This window comes from Salmo trutta, unplaced genomic scaffold (assembly GCF_901001165.1).
Source record: "Salmo trutta unplaced genomic scaffold, fSalTru1.1, whole genome shotgun sequence".
Lineage (NCBI taxonomy): Eukaryota > Metazoa > Chordata > Actinopteri > Salmoniformes > Salmonidae > Salmo > Salmo trutta.
In genome coordinates, this window is record NW_021823060.1 from 22111 (window position 1) to 42080 (window position 19970).

The 19970-nt window shown below is 46.5% G+C and overlaps 1 protein-coding gene across 3 annotated transcripts in view; it reads left to right on the top strand.

Moving 5' to 3' along the window:
• Positions 1-1973: 1973 nt before the first annotated feature.
• Positions 1974-19970, top strand: part of LOC115188645 (transcription factor EB) — a gene marked incomplete at its 3' end in the record, with an annotated part of 30304 nt that continues 12307 nt past the window's right edge. The window contains 5 exon segments of one of the 3 annotated variants that reach the window (XM_029747378.1): positions 2037-2080; positions 4498-4529; positions 14258-14425; positions 16557-16655; positions 16817-16975. In XM_029747378.1, coding sequence (XP_029603238.1) covers positions 4500-4529; positions 14258-14425; positions 16557-16655; positions 16817-16975 — 456 coding nt within the window. 3 annotated transcript variants of the gene reach the window in all.

The following is a 19970-nucleotide window of genomic DNA, read 5'->3' on the forward strand; positions in this document are numbered from 1 at the left end:
CTGATTTGAGTTTTGAGATGTAATCACCCCATTCGTCAAGGTGTATAAATACACTGTGTGTGTGTGTGTGTGTGTGTGTGTGTGTGTGTGTGTGTGTGTGTGTGTGTGTGTGTGTTGGGTATGTTCAGTGAGGTGAGGGTTGTCTTTCAAGTACTTTTAGAGTTATGGGATGGAATAATGTTGCAAGAAAGAACCTGCTTGAGCACAGGGCCTGTCAGTGTTTTGTTTTGGTTGTAGTAGTGGTGGACAAGAGATATTTTTAGGGGGTCAAGTCATGTTTCTGATATAGTGTATTTGCAGAAGTAAAAGTGGTATAGAATTAGGACATGTAGTGTTAATAGCAGCAGTAGTGGTATTAGTTTGTTCCTAAGTTGAGTGTTGGTTCACTGTGTGTAGTTTGAGGCTTTGCTGTCACGCTGTAGTAGACCGCTCTTGGAGTCAAAAGTGTGTGAGTGTGGACCAGCCAGTGGGCACAAAGCGAGCAGTGTGTGCACCTCAGGCACTGAAATGTACACGGCGGACAACAGGCGGCCTCAGTCCTTCTCAATAGGAGCTGCCCTTCTTATTGTACCTCACACACAATGCGCTTTTTTTTCTCCTCCGCCCCCCCTCTTCTCTCTCGCGCTCTCTCTATGCCCATATATGGGCTATGTGTCTGATGAAAGGATGAGAAGTCTGCTTTGATTGGTTGGTGCCTCTGGCATGGCTTCTTATTGTGCATCTGGATGAGACGGTAGAAGCACACTATCAGGCCACGGCTGCACTTTTATTGACATTGACTCAAATTTGATTACTCTGAAAGGAACAGTCCCAGAAGATAGAATAACACCAGATCAAGAGTAGTTTTAACACTGCTGAAAGGGGAACTCTGGGGCTTTCCTAATTGAGTGACAGGTGGGTGGGAGGTGGAGGAAGGAATGGTGTGGAGGTGGGCGAGGTTGAGGGTGTTCCCTTCGAAAGGCTGCTCACATGACCACCACACAACAACAGGACCACATGACTCCCACATGACTTCCCCAATGGTAACCATGGTTACGCTCCTAGGCTCAAGGCTTGGGCCTGGTGGGGGTTGATCTGATGCTCGTCCACCCTACCCCTCCCTTCTCCCCAAACCTCTCCCCACCCATCCTCCACTGCCTCCTTATGCATGGTGTTATTCAATCTAAACCACCTTGAGGAAAAGGCAATAACAGTAACTTGCGCTTGAGATTCCTTTTTAGTTTCAAACTGTAAAAATGTTGTTTTTGTCTTATCCTGAAGACAACATTAATGTGATTGAATAGGGCACATATCTACTCTAAAGATGCCTAAAGACATGTTCTTATGCTGAAAGACTGGCTACTTTGCTAGTCATTCACTAAATTAATAAGATCGTTCATCCTAGTGGCATGTTTTTATTAAAGTCACTTGTTTATGTTTACATGACGTGAACACCATAGATGGTACTAAACACATCTAATAGATGTGTGTGTGTGTGTGTGTGTGTGTGTGTGTGTGTGTGACTGGTGATCCAGTTGTCCTCTCGTCCCCCCTGTTTTAAAGCCCTGGGGTAGCTCCTTGTTAACAGACAGTGAATATATGGCATTGTCTGTGTCTGGTATGGAAACATTTAGAGTGATGTTATTCATTAGATGGCCAGACATCATATGACTGGCTAATACAGCATAAACAGACTGATGTACTGTACAGATATTTACTGTATGTTCGAGCTGTCCTGACTTAGAGCTGTTGAGAGACAGGGGTACACATCTGGAGGGATATGGTGGTGGATTATGTCCTTGTTGATTACAATAATTGATCCATTAGCAATGAATGTGATTGGTAGTCTAGTTTTCCTCTGTAGATGATTAGGTGATTTTGGGTTGGTGTGGTTGATGACCACTGAGACATGAGGCCTTACACTGGATGGACCTGTGTGACCTTGTAACATAGTATTCTAACACCACCTTTTTTCTATTTTTTCCTTCAGCTTCCTCTCTCTCTCGGGCTGGACTGTGGTGCGTCTGCGTCTGCGTCTGCACGCCCCCCCCTCCCCCCTCGCCCTCCAGCCATGGCCTCGCGAGTAGGGCTGCGTCTGCAGGTAAACATATGTTGGACTGATTGATTGTTCATTTGATTGATTGGTTAACAGATATGTACAATATTACTGTATACAGTAGACGTATTGACTGACTGACATATTGACTGACGTATTGACTAACTGACTGACGTATTGACTAACTGACTGACGTATTGACTGACTGACGTATTGACTGACTGACGTGTTGACTGACTGACTGACGTGTTGACTGACTGACTGACGTGTTGACTGACTGACTGATGTGTTGACTGACTGACTGATGTGTTGACTGACTGAATGACGTGTTGACATACTGACTGACGTGTTGACTGACTGACTGACGTGTTGACTGACTGATGGACGTGTTGACTGACTGACGTGTTGACTGCATGACGTGTTGACTGCTTGACTGACGTGTTGATGGATGTGTTGACTGACTGACTGGATGTGTTGACTGACTGACTGATGGATGTGTTGACTGACTGACGTGTTGACTGACTGACGTGTTGACTGACTGACTGACTGACTGACGGACTGGACTGGACTGGACTGACTGGACTGACTGACTGACGTGTTGACTGACTGACTGACGTGTTGACTGACTGACGTACTGACTGATGTGTTGACTGACTGAAGGATGTGTTGACTGACAGACGTGTTGATTGACTGACTGACGGACGTGTTGACTGGGTGACGGACGTGTTGACTGGAGGACGGACGTGTTGACTGACTGATGGACGTGTTGCCTGACTGACATGTTGCCTGAGAGACATGTTGCCTGACTGACGTGTTGACTGATTGACTGACGTGTTGACTGCTTGACTGACGTGTTGACTGACTGACTGACTGATGGATGTGTTGAATGACTGACTGATGGATGTGTTGACTGACTGACTGATGGATGTGTTGACTGTGTTGACTGACTGACTGATGGATGTGTTGACTGACTGACTGATGGATGGATGTGTTGACTGACTGACGGATGGATGTGTTGACTGACTGACTGATGGATGTGTTGACTGACTGACGGATGTGTTGACTAACTGACTGACGGATGTGTTGACTGACTGACGTGTTGATTGACTGACGGATGTACTGACTGACTGACTGACGGATGTACTGACTGACTGACGGATGTACTGACTGACTGACTGACGGATGTACTGACTGACTGACGGATGGACTGACTGACTGACTGATGTGTTGACTGACTGACGTACTGACTGAAGGACGTGTTGACTGACTGAAGGACGTGTTGACTGACTGAAGGACGTGTTGACTGACTGAAGGACGTGTTGACTGACTGAAGGACGTGTTGACTCACTGAAGGACGTGTTGACTGACTGAAGGACGTGTTGACTGACTGACAGACGTGTTGATTGACTGACGGACGTGTTGACTGGTGTGACGGACGTGTTGACTGGTGTGACGGACGTGTTGACTGGTGTGACGGACGTGTTGACCGGTGTGACGGACGTGTTGACCGGTGTGACGGACGTGTTGACCGGTGTGACGGACGTGTTGACCGGTGTGACGGACGTGTTGACCGGTGTGACGGACGTGTTGACCGGTGTGACGGACGTGTTGACTTGAATGACTGACGTGTTGACTGAACTGACGGATGTGTTGACTGATGTACTGACTGACAAGTTGACTGACTGACTGCGTGTTGACTGATGTACTACTGACATGTTGACTGACTGACTGCGTGTTGACTGACTGAGGTGTTGACTGACTGACTGACGGACGTGTTGACTGAGATACTGACTGACATGTTGAATGACTGACATGTTGACTGACGTGTTGACTGACTGACTGATGTTTTGACTGACTGACATGTGTTGACTGATGTGCCGACTGACGTGTTGACTGAATGACTGACGTGTTGACTGAATGACTGACGTGTTGACTGAACTGACGGATATGTTGACTGATGTACTGACTGACTGCGTCTTGATTGACTGACATACCGACTGACATGTGTTGACTGACTGATGGATGTGTTGACTGATTGACTGACGGATGTGTTGACTGACTGACGGATGTGTTGACTGATGGACATGTTGACTGAATGACTGACGTGTTGACTGAACTGACGGAAGTGTTGACGGATGTGTTGACTGACGTACTGACTGACTGCGTCTTGATTGACTGACATACTGACTGACGTGTTGACTGACTGATGGATGTGTTGACTGACTGATGGATGTGTTGACTTATTGACTGACGGATGTGTTGACTGATTGACTGACATGTTGACTGACTGACATGTTGACTGACTGACTGACTGACATGTTGACTGACTGACTGACGTGTTGACTGTCTGACTGACGTGTTGACTGTCTATTGACTGACGGATGTGTTGACTGACTGACGTGTTGACTGAGCTGGACTGTGGTGCGTCTGCGTCTGCACGCCCCTCCCCCCTCGCCCTCCAGCCATGGCCTCGCGAGTAGGGCTGCGTCTGCAGGTAAACATATGTTGGACTGATTGATTGTTCATTTGATTGATTGGTTAACAGACATGTACAGTATTACTGTATACAGTAGACGTATTGACTAACTGACTGACGTATTGACTGACGTATTGACTGACTGACTGACTGACGTGTTGACATACTGACTGACGTGTTGACATACTGACTGACGTGTTGACATACGTGTTGACATACTGACTGACGTGTTGACATACTGACTGACGTGTTGACATACTGACTGACGTGTTGACTGACTGACTGACGTGTTGTCTGACTGAATGACGTGTTGATTGACTGAATGACGTGTTGACTGACTGAATGACGTGTTGACTGACTGATGGACGTGTTGACTGACTGATGGACGTGTTGACTGACTGATGGACGTGTTGACTGACTGATGGACGTGTTGACTGACTGATGGACGTGTTGCCTGACTGATGGACGTGTTGCCTGACTGACATGTTGCCTGACTGACATGTTGCCTGACTGACAAGTTGACTGACTGACGTGTTGACTGATTGACTGCTTGACTGACGTGTTAACTGCTTGACTGGCGTGTTGACTGACTGACTGATGGATGTGTTGATTGACTGACTGATGGATGTGTTGATTGACTGACTGATGGATGTGTTGACTGACTGACTGATGGATGTGTTGACTGACTGACTGACTGATGGATGTGTTGATTGACTGACTGATGGATGTGTTGACTGACTGACTGATGGATGTGTTGACTGACTGACTGATGGATTTGTTGACTGACTGACGGATGTACTGACTGACTGACTGATGTGTTGACTGACTGACGTACTGACTGACGTACTGACTGACTGAAGGACGTGTTGATTGACTGAAGGACGTGTTGATTGACTGACAGATGTGTTGACTGGTGTGACGGACGTGTTGACTGGTGTGACGGACGTGTTGACTGGTGTGACGGACGTGTTGACTGAACTGACAGATGTGTTGACTGATGTACTGACTGACAAGTTGACTGACTGACTGCGTGTTGACTGACTGACTGACTGATGTGTTGACTGATGTACTACTGACATGTTGACTGACTGACTGCGTGTTGACTGACTGAGGTGTTGACTGACTGATGGATGTGTTGACTGATTGACTGACGGATGTGTTGACTGACTGACGGATGTGTTGACTGACGGACGTGTTGACTGAGATACTGACTGACATGTTGAATGACTGACATGTTGACTGACGTGTTGACTGACTGACTGATGTGTTGACTGATGTGTTGACTGATGTGCCGACTGACGTGTTGACTGACTGACGTGTTGACTGACGGATGTGTTGACTGACTGACTGATGGATGTGTTGACTGATTGACTGACGGATGTGTTGACTGACTGACGGATGTGTTGACTGACGGACGTGTTGACTGAATGACTGACGTGTTGACTGAACTGATGGATGTGTTGACGAATTTGTTGACTGACGTACTGACTGACTGCGTCTTGATTGACTGACATACCGACTGACATGTGTTGACTGACTGATGGATGTGTTGACTGACTGACGGATGTTTTGACTGACTGACGGATGTGTTGACTGACTGACTGACATGTTGACTGACTGACTGACATGTTGACTGACTGACAGCTGTGTTGACTGATGTGTTGACTGATGTACTACTGACATGTTGACTGACTGACTGATGTGTTGACTGACTGACTGACGTGTTGACTCTCTGACTGACATGTTGACTGTCTGTTGACTGACGGATGTGTTGACTGACTGACGGATGTGTTGACTGACGTGTTGACTGACTGACATGTTGACTGACTGATATGTTGACTTACTGACGGATGTGTTGACTGACTGATATGTTGACTTACTGATGGATGTGTTGACTGACTGATGGATGTGTTGACTGACTGACGTATTGACTGACGGATGTGTTGACTGACTGACTGACGTATGTGTTGACTGACTGACGGATGTGTTGACTGACTGAGTGACTGACTGACGTGTTGACTGACTGACTGACGTGTTGACTGACTGACGGATGTGTTGACTGACTGACTGACAGACGTGTTGACTGACTGACTGACAGACGTGTTGACTGACTGACTGACGGATGTGTTGACTGACATACTGACGGATGTGTTGACTGACATACTGACTGATGTACCTACTGACATGTTGACTGACTGACTGACGTTTTGACTGAGGGATGTGTTGACTGACCGACTGACGGATGTGTTGACCAACTGATGGATGTGTTGACCAACTGACGGATGTGTTGACTGATGTCTGACTGACGTGTTGATTGACTGACTGACGTGTTGACTGACTGACTGACGTGTTGACTGACTTGTTGACTGACTTGTTGACTGACGTACTGACTGACTTGTTGACTGACGTACTGACTGATGTGCTGACTGACGTACGTACTGACAGACGTGTTGACTGACATACTGATAGACGTTTTGACTGACTGACTGACGTGTTGACTGACTGACTGACGTGTTGACTGACTAATGTACTGACTGATTGACGTGTTAACTGACTGATATGTTGACTGATGTACTTACTGACTGACTTGTTGACTGATGTACTGACTGACTGTCTTGTTGACTGACATACTGACTGACTTGTTGACGTACTGATGTGTTGACTGTATGACATATTGATGTGTTGACTGACGTACTGACGTGACTAACTGATGTACTAACATGTTGACTAACTGACTGACAGATGTGTTGACTGACTGACGGACGTGTTGACTGACTGATGTGTTGACTGACTGTAGTGTTGATTGACTGACTTACGTACTGACTCACGTGTTGACTGATGTGTTGACGTTGACTGACATGTTGATTGACTGACTGATGTGTTGACTGACATACTGACTGACGTGTTGACTGACTGGCGTGTTGACTGACGTACTGATAGACGTGTTGACTGACTGACAAATGTGTTGACTGACTAATGTACTGACTGATTAAGTTACTGACTGATGTGTTGACTGACGTACTGACTGACTGGTGTGTTGACTGACGTACTGGCGTACTTACTGATGTGTTGACTGACTGACGTGTTGACGTTGACTGATGTGTTGACTGACATGTTGATGTTGACTGACTGACGTATTGACTGACTGACAGACATGTTGTCTGACGGACGTGTTGACTGACTGACGGACGTGTTGACTGACTGACGGACGTGTTGACTGACTGACGGACGTGTTGACTGACTGACGAACGTGTTGACTGACTGACGGACGTGTTGACTGACTGACGGACGTGTTGACTGACGGATGTATTGACCCACTGACTGACGGATGTGTTGACTTACTGACGGATGTGTTAAATGAGTGAAGTGTTGCTGATTTACTGACGTACTGACTGACGTACTGATGTGTGTTGACTGAGTGACGGATATGTTGACTGAGTGACGGATGTGTTGACTGAGTGACGGATGGGTTGACTGACTGACTGAGGGATGTGTTGACTGACTGACAATCGGAAGTGTTGACTGACGTGTTGACTGATGTACTGACTGACATACTGACTGACTGACATACTGACTGGCATACTGACTGACTGACTGACTGACTGATGTGTTGACTTACTGACTGATGTGTTGACTGACTGACGGATGTGTTGACTGATTGATGGATGTGTTGACTGACTGTCGTATTGACTGACTGTCGTATTGACTGACTCGTATTGACTGACAGATGTGTTGACTGACTGACTGACGGATGTGTTGACTGAATGACTGACGGATGTGTTGACTGACTGACGGATGTGTTGACTGACAGACGGAAGTGTTGACTGACTGATGGACGGACGTGTTGACTGACTGACTGATGGACGGACGGACGTGTTGGCTGACTGAATGACGGACGTGTTGACTGACTGATGTGTTGACTGATTGATGTACTGACAGACTGACATGTTGACTGACTGACATGTTGACCGACTGACGTACTGACTGAGTGACTTGTTGACTGACTGATGTGTTGACTGCCTGACTGATGTGTTGACTGACTGACGTACTGACCGACTGACATGTTGACTGACATACCGACTGACGTACTGACTGAGTGATGTTTACTTACTGACGTGTTGACTTACTGACGTGTTGACTGACTGACTGACTGACGTACTGACTGAGTGACGTGTTGACTTTCTGACGTGTTGACTTTCTGACGTATGTGTTGACTTTCTGACGTATGTGTTGACTGACTGACGTATGTGTTGACTGACTGATGGATGTGTTGACTGACTGACGGATTTGTTGACTGACTGACTGGCGTGTTGACTGACTGAATGACGTGTTGACTGAAGGATGTGTTAACTGACTGAAGGACGTGTTGACTGACTGACGTGTTGACTAACTGACGGACATGTTGACTGACGGACATGTTGACTGACTAACGTGTCGAATGACTGATGTGTTGACTGACTGACGGACATGTTGACTGACTGACGGACATGTTGACTGACTAACATGTCGACTGACTGATGTGTTGACTGACTGACGTGTTGACTGACTGACGTACTGACTGATGTGTTGGCTGACTGACTGACCGACTTGACGGTTTAACTGACTGACGTACTGACTGACTGTTGTGTTGACGGATGGATGGACTGGCGTGTTGACAGACGTACTGACGTGTGGACTGACTGACGTGTGGGCTGACAGACGTGTGGACGGACGGATGGGAGTGTTGACGGACGAACGGGTTGACTGACTGACTGACATGTTGACTGATGGATTGATTGATTGATGTGTTGACTGACTGACTAATGTGTTGACTGATGGACAGATTGCCTGACGGACGGACGTGTTGATGGATGTGTTGACTGACCGACTTGACGTTTTAACTGACTGACGTACTGACTGACTGTTGTGTTGACGGACTGGCGTGTTGATGGACGGACTGACGTGTGGATGGACGGATGTGTGGACGAACGGATGGGAGTGTTGACGGACGAACGGGTTGACTGACTGACTGACTGATGTGTTGACTGACTGACGTACTGACTGACGTACTGACTGACTGAAGGACGTGTTGATTGACTGAAGGACGTGTTGATTGACTGACAGATGTGTTGACTGGTGTGACGGACGTGTTGACTGGTGTGACGGACGTGTTGACTGGTGTGACGGACGTGTTGACTGAACTGACAGATGTGTTGACTGATGTACTGACTGACAAGTTGACTGACTGACTGCGTGTTGACTGACTGACTGACTGATGTGTTGACTGATGTACTACTGACATGTTGACTGACTGCGTGTTGACTGACTGAGGTGCTGACTGACTGACTGCGTGTTGACTGACTGACTGACTGATGTGTTGACTGATGTACTACTGACATGTTGACTGACTGACTGCGTGTTGACTGACTGAGGTGTTGACTGACTGATGGATGTGTTGACTGACTGACGGATGTGTTGACTGACGGACGTGTTGACTGAGATACTGACTGACATGTTGAATGACTGACTGATGTGTTGACTGATGTGTTGACTGATGTGCCGACTGACGTGTTGACTGACTGCGTGTTGACTGACTGAGGTGTTGACTGACTGACTGCGTGTTGACTGACTGACTGACTGATGTGTTGACTGATGTACTACTGACATGTTGACTGACTGACTGCGTGTTGACTGACTGAGGTGTTGACTGACTGATGGATGTGTTGACTGACTGACGGATGTGTTGACTGACGGACGTGTTGACTGAGATACTGACTGACGTGTTGACTGACTGACTGATGTGTTGACTGATGTGTTGACTGATGTGCCGACTGACGTGTTGACTGACTGACGTGTTGACTGACGGATGTGTTGACTGACTGACTGATGGATGTGTTGACTGATTGACTGACGGATGTGTTGACTGACTGACGGATGTGTTGACTGACGGACGTGTTGACTGAATGACTGACGTGTTGACTGAACTGATGGATGTGTTGACGAATTTGTTGACTGACGTACTGACTGACTGCGTCTTGATTGACTGACATACCGACTGACATGTGTTGACTGACTGATGGATGTGTTGACTGACTGACGGATGTTTTGACTGACTGACGGATGTGTTGACTGACTGACTGACATGTTGACTGACTGACTGACATGTTGACTGACTGACAGCTGTGTTGACTGATGTGTTGAGTTATGTGTTGACTGATGTACTACTGACATGTTGACTGACTGACTGATGTGTTGACTGACTGACTGACGTGTTGACTCTCTGACTGACATGTTGACTGTCTGTTGACTGACGGATGTGTTGACTGACTGACGGATGTGTTGACTGACGTGTTGACTGACTGACATGTTGACTGACTGATATGTTGACTTACTGACGGATGTGTTGACTGACTGATATGTTGACTTACTGATGGATGTGTTGACTGACTGATGGATGTGTTGACTGACTGACGTATTGACTGACGGATGTGTTGACTGACTGACTGACGTATGTGTTGACTGACTGACGGATGTGTTGACTGACTGAGTGACTGACTGACGTGTTGACTGACTGACTGACGTGTTGACTGACTGACGGATGTGTTGACTGACTGACTGACAGACGTGTTGACTGACTGACTGACAGACGTGTTGACTGACTGACTGACGGATGTGTTGACTGACATACTGACGGATGTGTTGACTGACATACTGACTGATGTACCTACTGACATGTTGACTGACTGACTGACGTTTTGACTGAGGGATGTGTTGACTGACCGACTGACGGATGTGTTGACCAACTGATGGATGTGTTGACCAACTGACGGATGTGTTGACTGATGTCTGACTGACGTGTTGATTGACTGACTGACGTGTTGACTGACTGACTGACGTGTTGACTGACTGACTGACGTGTTGACTGACTTGTTGACTGACTTGTTGACTGACGTACTGACTGACTTGTTGACTGACGTACTGACTGATGTGCTGACTGACGTACGTACTGACAGACGTGTTGACTGACATACTGATAGACGTTTTGACTGACTGACTGACGTGTTGACTGACTGACTGACGTGTTGACTGACTAATGTACTGACTGATTGACGTGTTAACTGACTGATATGTTGACTGATGTACTTACTGACTGACTTGTTGACTGATGTACTGACTGACTGTCTTGTTGACTGACATACTGACTGACTTGTTGACGTACTGATGTGTTGACTGTATGACATATTGATGTGTTGACTGACGTACTGACGTGACTAACTGATGTACTAACATGTTGACTAACTGACTGACAGATGTGTTGACTGACTGACGGACGTGTTGACTGACTGATGTGTTGACTGACTGTAGTGTTGATTGACTGACTTACGTACTGACTCACGTGTTGACTGATGTGTTGACGTTGACTGACATGTTGATTGACTGACTGATGTGTTGACTGACATACTGACTGACGTGTTGACTGACTGGCGTGTTGACTGACGTACTGATAGACGTGTTGACTGACTGACAAATGTGTTGACTGACTAATGTACTGACTGATTAAGTTACTGACTGATGTGTTGACTGACGTACTGACTGACTGGTGTGTTGACTGACGTACTGGCGTACTTACTGATGTGTTGACTGACTGACGTGTTGACGTTGACTGATGTGTTGACTGACATGTTGATGTTGACTGACTGACGTATTGACTGACTGACAGACATGTTGTCTGACGGACGTGTTGACTGACTGACGGACGTGTTGACTGACTGACGGACGTGTTGACTGACTGACGGACGTGTTGACTGACTGACGAACGTGTTGACTGACTGACGGACGTGTTGACTGACTGACGGACGTGTTGACTGACGGATGTATTGACCCACTGACTGACGGATGTGTTGACTTACTGACGGATGTGTTAAATGAGTGAAGTGTTGCTGATTTACTGACGTACTGACTGACGTACTGATGTGTGTTGACTGAGTGACGGATATGTTGACTGAGTGACGGATGTGTTGACTGAGTGACGGATGGGTTGACTGACTGACTGAGGGATGTGTTGACTGACTGACAATCGGAAGTGTTGACTGACGTGTTGACTGATGTACTGACTGACATACTGACTGACTGACATACTGACTGGCATACTGACTGACTGACTGACTGACTGATGTGTTGACTTACTGACTGATGTGTTGACTGACTGACGGATGTGTTGACTGATTGATGGATGTGTTGACTGACTGTCGTATTGACTGACTGTCGTATTGACTGACTCGTATTGACTGACAGATGTGTTGACTGACTGACTGACGGATGTGTTGACTGAATGACTGACGGATGTGTTGACTGACTGACGGATGTGTTGACTGACAGACGGAAGTGTTGACTGACTGATGGACGGACGTGTTGACTGACTGACTGATGGACGGACGGACGTGTTGGCTGACTGAATGACGGACGTGTTGACTGACTGATGTGTTGACTGATTGATGTACTGACAGACTGACATGTTGACTGACTGACATGTTGACCGACTGACGTACTGACTGAGTGACTTGTTGACTGACTGATGTGTTGACTGCCTGACTGATGTGTTGACTGACTGACGTACTGACCGACTGACATGTTGACTGACATACCGACTGACGTACTGACTGAGTGATGTTTACTTACTGACGTGTTGACTTACTGACGTGTTGACTGACTGACTGACTGACGTACTGACTGAGTGACGTGTTGACTTTCTGACGTGTTGACTTTCTGACGTATGTGTTGACTTTCTGACGTATGTGTTGACTGACTGACGTATGTGTTGACTGACTGATGGATGTGTTGACTGACTGACGGATTTGTTGACTGACTGACTGGCGTGTTGACTGACTGAATGACGTGTTGACTGAAGGATGTGTTAACTGACTGAAGGACGTGTTGACTGACTGACGTGTTGACTAACTGACGGACATGTTGACTGACGGACATGTTGACTGACTAACGTGTCGAATGACTGATGTGTTGACTGACTGACGGACATGTTGACTGACTGACGGACATGTTGACTGACTAACGTGTCGACTGACTGATGTGTTGACTGACTGACGTGTTGACTGACTGACGTACTGACTGATGTGTTGGCTGACTGACTGACCGACTTGACGGTTTAACTGACTGACGTACTGACTGACTGTTGTGTTGACGGATGGATGGACTGGCGTGTTGACAGACGTACTGACGTGTGGACTGACTGACGTGTGGGCTGACAGACGTGTGGACGGACGGATGGGAGTGTTGACGGACGAACGGGTTGACTGGCTGACTGACATGTTGACTGATGGATTGATTGATTGATGTGTTGACTGACTGACTAATGTGTTGACTGATGGACAGATTGCCTGACGGACGGACGTGTTGATGGATGTGTTGACTGACCGACTTGACGTTTTAACTGACTGACGTACTGACTGACTGTTGTGTTGACGGACTGGCGTGTTGATGGACGGACTGACGTGTGGATGGACGGATGTGTGGACGAACGGATGGGAGTGTTGACGGACGAACGGGTTGACTGACTGACTGACTGACGGACGGATTGATTGATGTGTTGACTGACTGACTACTGTGTTGACTGATGGACGGATTGCCTGATGGACGGATGTGTTGACTGACAGACTGACGGACTGACAGATGTGTTGACAGATGTGTTGACGGATGGATTGACTGACGGACTGATTCATGTACTGACTGAGTGATGTATGTATTGTCAGCTGATGCGAGACCAGCTGCAGCAGGAGGAGCAGCGGGAGCGGCAACTGCAGCAGAATGCGGCGCTGCAGTACATACAACAGCAGAGTATGTCTGCCCCTGCACCCAGCCCCGCCATCAACGCTCCACAACACTACCAGAGCATGCAGGTTCCTGTTGAGGTGCTCAAGGTAAGACATAGAGTAGATGTGTTTTTGTTCTCTGGGATCGTGCACATTCAATCAACACCCACATCAGAGGGTGGAGGGAGGCAGGGTCAAGGGGAGGGAAGGAAGGAAATCGGCGGAAAAACTTAAGGAAAGTTTCATATGGGCTGTGCTGCTGCTGCAGATCAAACAGACACCCACATCCACAATACCCACCCACATCTCAAACACCAACTCACCCAAATACAGCTCTCCTGGCCCCGGCCTGGTCTACTGTAGTGGTCCTAACCTACTGACTAGCTTGAAATACAGGCACATAACTCTGACTTTCACCTAAATCGTGCAATGATGTCAATAGGAGATTTGGGAAAACATTTTGGGTACATGTGCCAATCTTAAATTAGGATTCACGTTTAAATTCATTACAAGTGCACTGTGTCAAGAGGGGAGATGGGGAGAGGGGATAGAGAAGGGAAAATGGAAGATGAAGAATGGAGAGGGGATATGTGAAAAAGAGAATGGGGATTTGTGAAAAAGAAAATGCACACTGGAGTTGATAAAGAATGGGGAGATTTAGGGAATAGAAAAATGGAGAGAGAAAGAGGGGAGAGGTTCAGGCAGAGCAAGAGAGGGGGATTTAGGAGTAGGGGTAATCCTCTCACGTGTTGCTGAGGGTCAGCCAGCCAGCCAGCCTCACTGAGCACCTCCCTGGGAGGAGTGGAGGTGGTCAGGACTGGATCAGTGCTGCTAGCTGGACTGGACTGGAGAGAGGTCGATTCAGCAAAGACGGAGAGAAGAAAACAGAGGGAGATAGAGATAGAAAGAGAAAAATGCGGTGGAACAGCAACAAGGTAGGGTGCTGGAGAATCAGTCTTCATCATGGTGTGTGTGTGTGTGTGTGTGTGGAGAGAGATGACAGACAGGAGAGTAAGATACTGTATGTCAGAAGCAAGGAGATAAAGGTTAGCTAACATTTTGCCTGATTCCACAGATACGTGTGGAGTGTACATACGGGTCTTCCTGTCATTGTCTCTCTGTCACTGTCGCTCTGTCACTGTCTCTCTGTTTCTGTCTGTGTAGTGGGTTCATACTGTATAAGTGTGTGTGTAAATGTAAGGAGAGGCGAAGGTGGGTGTTTAAAACTATGCATCAGTGTTGAAATGTATTTCCTCCAAGTAGTGAGCAATGCTCCACTCTATATCTCCACCTCTGTACTGTTGACAGTTGTTGGTTGAAGACAGTCTACTTGTCATTCCTTTCACTTAGTGCATGTGGAGTTTATTTGTTCTGACAGTGAGACATTTGGTATGTCAATAGTTGCGGTTACTGTTTAGTCCTTGTGGGCCCATGGCAATGTGTCACTGACACTCTTTAAGCTGACAGTTATTCAACTGTAAATAAACACACCCACACTTACTCATGGATACACACACACACACACACACACACACACACAAATAGGCACGCACTAATCGATCAGTACCGTAGCTTATTAACGGCTGTAAATAGGCCTACTTCACCCCATTTTGATATAATCTAGAGGGGTATACGACAAAGCAGGATCAATGACTTAGCCAGCTAATTTTGATAAGCAACCAGAAATAGCTATTGGTTTTCTGGTTCATTAAGAAAGCTACACTGTATTTTTGGTTGTTCAGTCAATTAGGCCATGCCCATTTTAAGCTTATCTTTCCAAAAAACTGAAAGGGTAGTATACCCCTGTGGTGTGTTATACAATCTGACGTGTGTGTGTGTGTGTGTGTGTGTGTGTGTGGGGGGGGGGGGGGGTCATCTCTTAGAGTAGTAAGAGCATAAGGAATCGCTGATCTCTGCTCTTTGATGTGAAAGAATGAGGCCAAGCCATAACAGTACCCCCCTTGCCCTATTCTCTACACTACTCCTACACCCCTGGTCAGGCCTGGGGACTTACTATGGGCTTTACTATGGGCTCTACTGTAGGATTACAGGAACAGTGTTGTGGTTCCATGAACAACATAGGCCTACTGTTGTGGGTCATACCCAATGGACAACCAGTACGCAATGTTGAATAACATGTTTAAGAGAGAATTCACTAATGTATGCCTAAAATGATGAGCAGTTTGATGTGAACTGCGTGATTAACCCTTGGTGTGCTGTGTTACCTGTGTGTGTACAGGTCCAGACTCACTTGGAGAATCCTACAGACTACCACATCCGCCAGTCCCAGAGACAACAGGTGAAGGAGTACCTCTCCACCACCTACGCCACCAAGCAGGTACCTCGCTGTCTGTGCCTGTCCTTTCTTTCTGTCTGTCTGTCTGTCTGTCTGTCTGTCTGTCTGTCTGTCTGTCTGTCTGTCTGTCTGTCTGTCTGTCTGTCCCTTCCTCCCTCTTTCTTCAACACACACACACTCCTCCCTCTCTCCTCTCTGTGCAGACGGTGCATGCAGTAACAGGTGTGGTGCAGCCCTCCCCTCCCCCTCCCCACCACTCCCCCCTGCTCCGTACAGAGCAGCTCATCACAGGAAACAGCGCCCCCAACAGCCCCATGGCCATGCTCAACATCGGCTCCAGCCACGAGAACGAGGTACACGAGGTACTTATACACACACGTGCACATATACAATCCATATGTGCGCACAGATGTAGTCTTTACGCCAGCCAGGTCATTCAGATTGGCGTTGAAATTGGACGTTTATCCATGTCCTGAGGACGTCGGGAAATGCCTTCAAAACCAGCCACTAGGGGCAGCGGTGAGCACTATTAGTCACGTAGGATTAGGTTTTGCTAGGGCGCTGTGTATTAGGGATGTGACAAATGTACAATTTCGCTTAAAGTTTAAACCGGCATTTTTTTAAATCGTTTCAACGTTTAAATTTTTATTTTTTTTAAATGTCAAATTCACAATTCAGATGTGGTTCTGTATGTGACCGCTAGGGGGCGATGCAGTTCATTCTACCGCAGTCCTGGATTATACCTACCTACTGGTCGTCACTAGTTACCATAGCCACAAAGTCATAAAGCCTGCCTATTTCTACAACTGTTCTTCTTAAAATGTGATTCTAACTTTAACCATCAAATGAACCACACTGCTATCCTTATGCCTAACCCTAGCCTTACATTAAGACCCCAAAAAATGTTACAGTTTACATTCATTTTTATGATATATCCAATTTTAACATTGTGGCTGTGGTAACTACTGGAAACACTAACAGATGGCGCTAACTTTACTGCTGTCCCAAACCCACTCAGCAAAAATGGTATTAATACCATTTTAGGGTCTCCGTTGTGTGCCTCTCCTCCATGTTGTCAGTACGTACTTCGTGTCCCACTTCTCATCAATGTGATGGATCGTTGCAGTGATCTATGACGGAATGTTCATAGACGTCCAACAAGTCTGATTCTAGATATGCCATTAGGGTATTGAAGCCAACATCCTTTACCATTGACAATGGCTGCAAATCATCTGCAATCATTTCTGTAATCAGCGCTGTGATTTTCTCACTCTGTCTCTTATCACACTGTTGTCAGCAACAGGTGCATCTCTACTGCCACTGTAGCTCAAATCCACCTCGCATTAGGTATTTGTTTAATTTGTATTTTTCCCTTTATGATGATGATGATGATCGTGCCTGTTAGTGGTAGTTTTGTGTTAATTAGATCATTTTTTGTAAAATGTGATGTAAAAAAAAAATTCTAATTTAGGTTAGGGATTTTTTTCTAAACGTTAACGATCCCGATGTTGTTTAAACTTTCACACCCCTATTGTGAGTTGGAATGGTGCATGGGTGTAATACCAGTTTTATTTTGGGTTTTTAACACGTCAAAATTTGATGTTTGGAGAACGTGGATGAATTTCTAATTCTACAATGAGACTGGGAGCTTGTTGCATACACACAGTGATCTTCAACGATCCTGGAGAGCTACTGAATTGGAGTCCGCTGGCATAAAAACAGTCCATAAACACACAGACGCAGACACAAAAAGCTGATTGTGGACTATAGGAAAAGGCGGGCCGAACAGGCCCCCATTAACATCGACGGGGCTGTAGTGGAGCGGGTCGAGAGTTTCAAGTTCCTTGGTGTCCACATCACCAACAAACTATCATGGTCCAAACATACCAAGACAGTCATGAAGAGGGCACGACAAAACCTTTTGCCCCTCAGGAGACTGAAAAGATTTGGCATGCGTCCCTAGATCCTCAAAATGTTCTACAGCTGCACCATTGAGGGCATCCTGACCGGTTGCATCACCACCTGGTATGGCAACTGCTCGGCATCTGACCGTAAGGCGCTACAGAGGGTAGTGCCCCAGTACATCAGTACATCACTGGGGCCAAGCTTCCTGACATCCAGGACCTATATAATAGGCGGTGTCAGAGGAAAGCCCATAAAATTGTCAGAGACTCCAGTCACCCAAGTTATAGACCGTTTTCTCTGCTACCGCACGGCAAGCGGTACCGGAGCACCAAGTCTAGGACCAAAAGGCTCCTCAACAGCTTCTACCCCCAAGCCATTAGACTGCTGAACAATTCATAAAAATCGCCACCGGACAATTTACATTGACACCTCCCCCCCTCCATACACTGCTGCTACTCGCTGTTTGTTTGTTACCTATGCATAGTCACTTCGCCCCCACCTACATGTACAGATTACCTCAACTAGCCTGTACCCCTGCACACTGACTCGGTACCGGTGCCCCCTGTATATAGCCTCATTATTCTTATTGTGTTACTTTTTATTTAAGCCTACTTGGTAAATATTTTCTTCTTCTTGAACTTTTAATTAAGCATTTGACGATAAAGTCTAAACTTGTTGTATTCGGCACATGTGGCAAATAAAGTTTGATTTTACACACAAAAAGACTTGCACACAATTACAACGCGGATATACACTCGCACACTGAACACAAACGCGTGTTTGAAAACGCTCTTGTGCTAAAGGTCATGTCTAGACTAACAGAAAAACCTGTCTCAGCTGTGATAATCTGAGAAAGTGTTGTATTGTAATTCACTGTGTTTCTGAGGGCCTTTGACCTGATCTCAACAAGACATGTCATAAAGCATGTACAAATTCTCTTGGTCCATAAATCCTGGAAATGTGTGGGATTTGACATATATAACCCTGCAATATCTCCTATACAACTTTGATTACCAGCCTGTATAAAGATATGGTTTAGGGATTATGTTATTTTCTTCACAGTTTATGGAGACATAATAACTTTATTGCACCTTCTTATGAGGGAGCTGGGTCTGAGCCAATGTCACCTCTAAAATCTCTGCTTTTCGTGTGCGTGTGAGATTGTGTGTGTATGAAGACTGGCTATTGATCTCGGTGGCATCCACAGACTCATGGCCAGCTCTATAAAGGTGTCACCCAAAGGTCGCTGTGTTAGCTAACTGAGACTAACTTGTTCTGATTGTCATTGCACTTTAAATGCTCCATTATGGCCTTGGTAAAGTAATTAGAGTTTAACGAATGACAGGGGATAGCAGACACTGCAAGGCCCTTTGAACCCCACAGACTTTGGTACACACACACGCATGCAGCTTAACTGCACCGGCATCTTCTATAGACCTGAGCAGACCACCA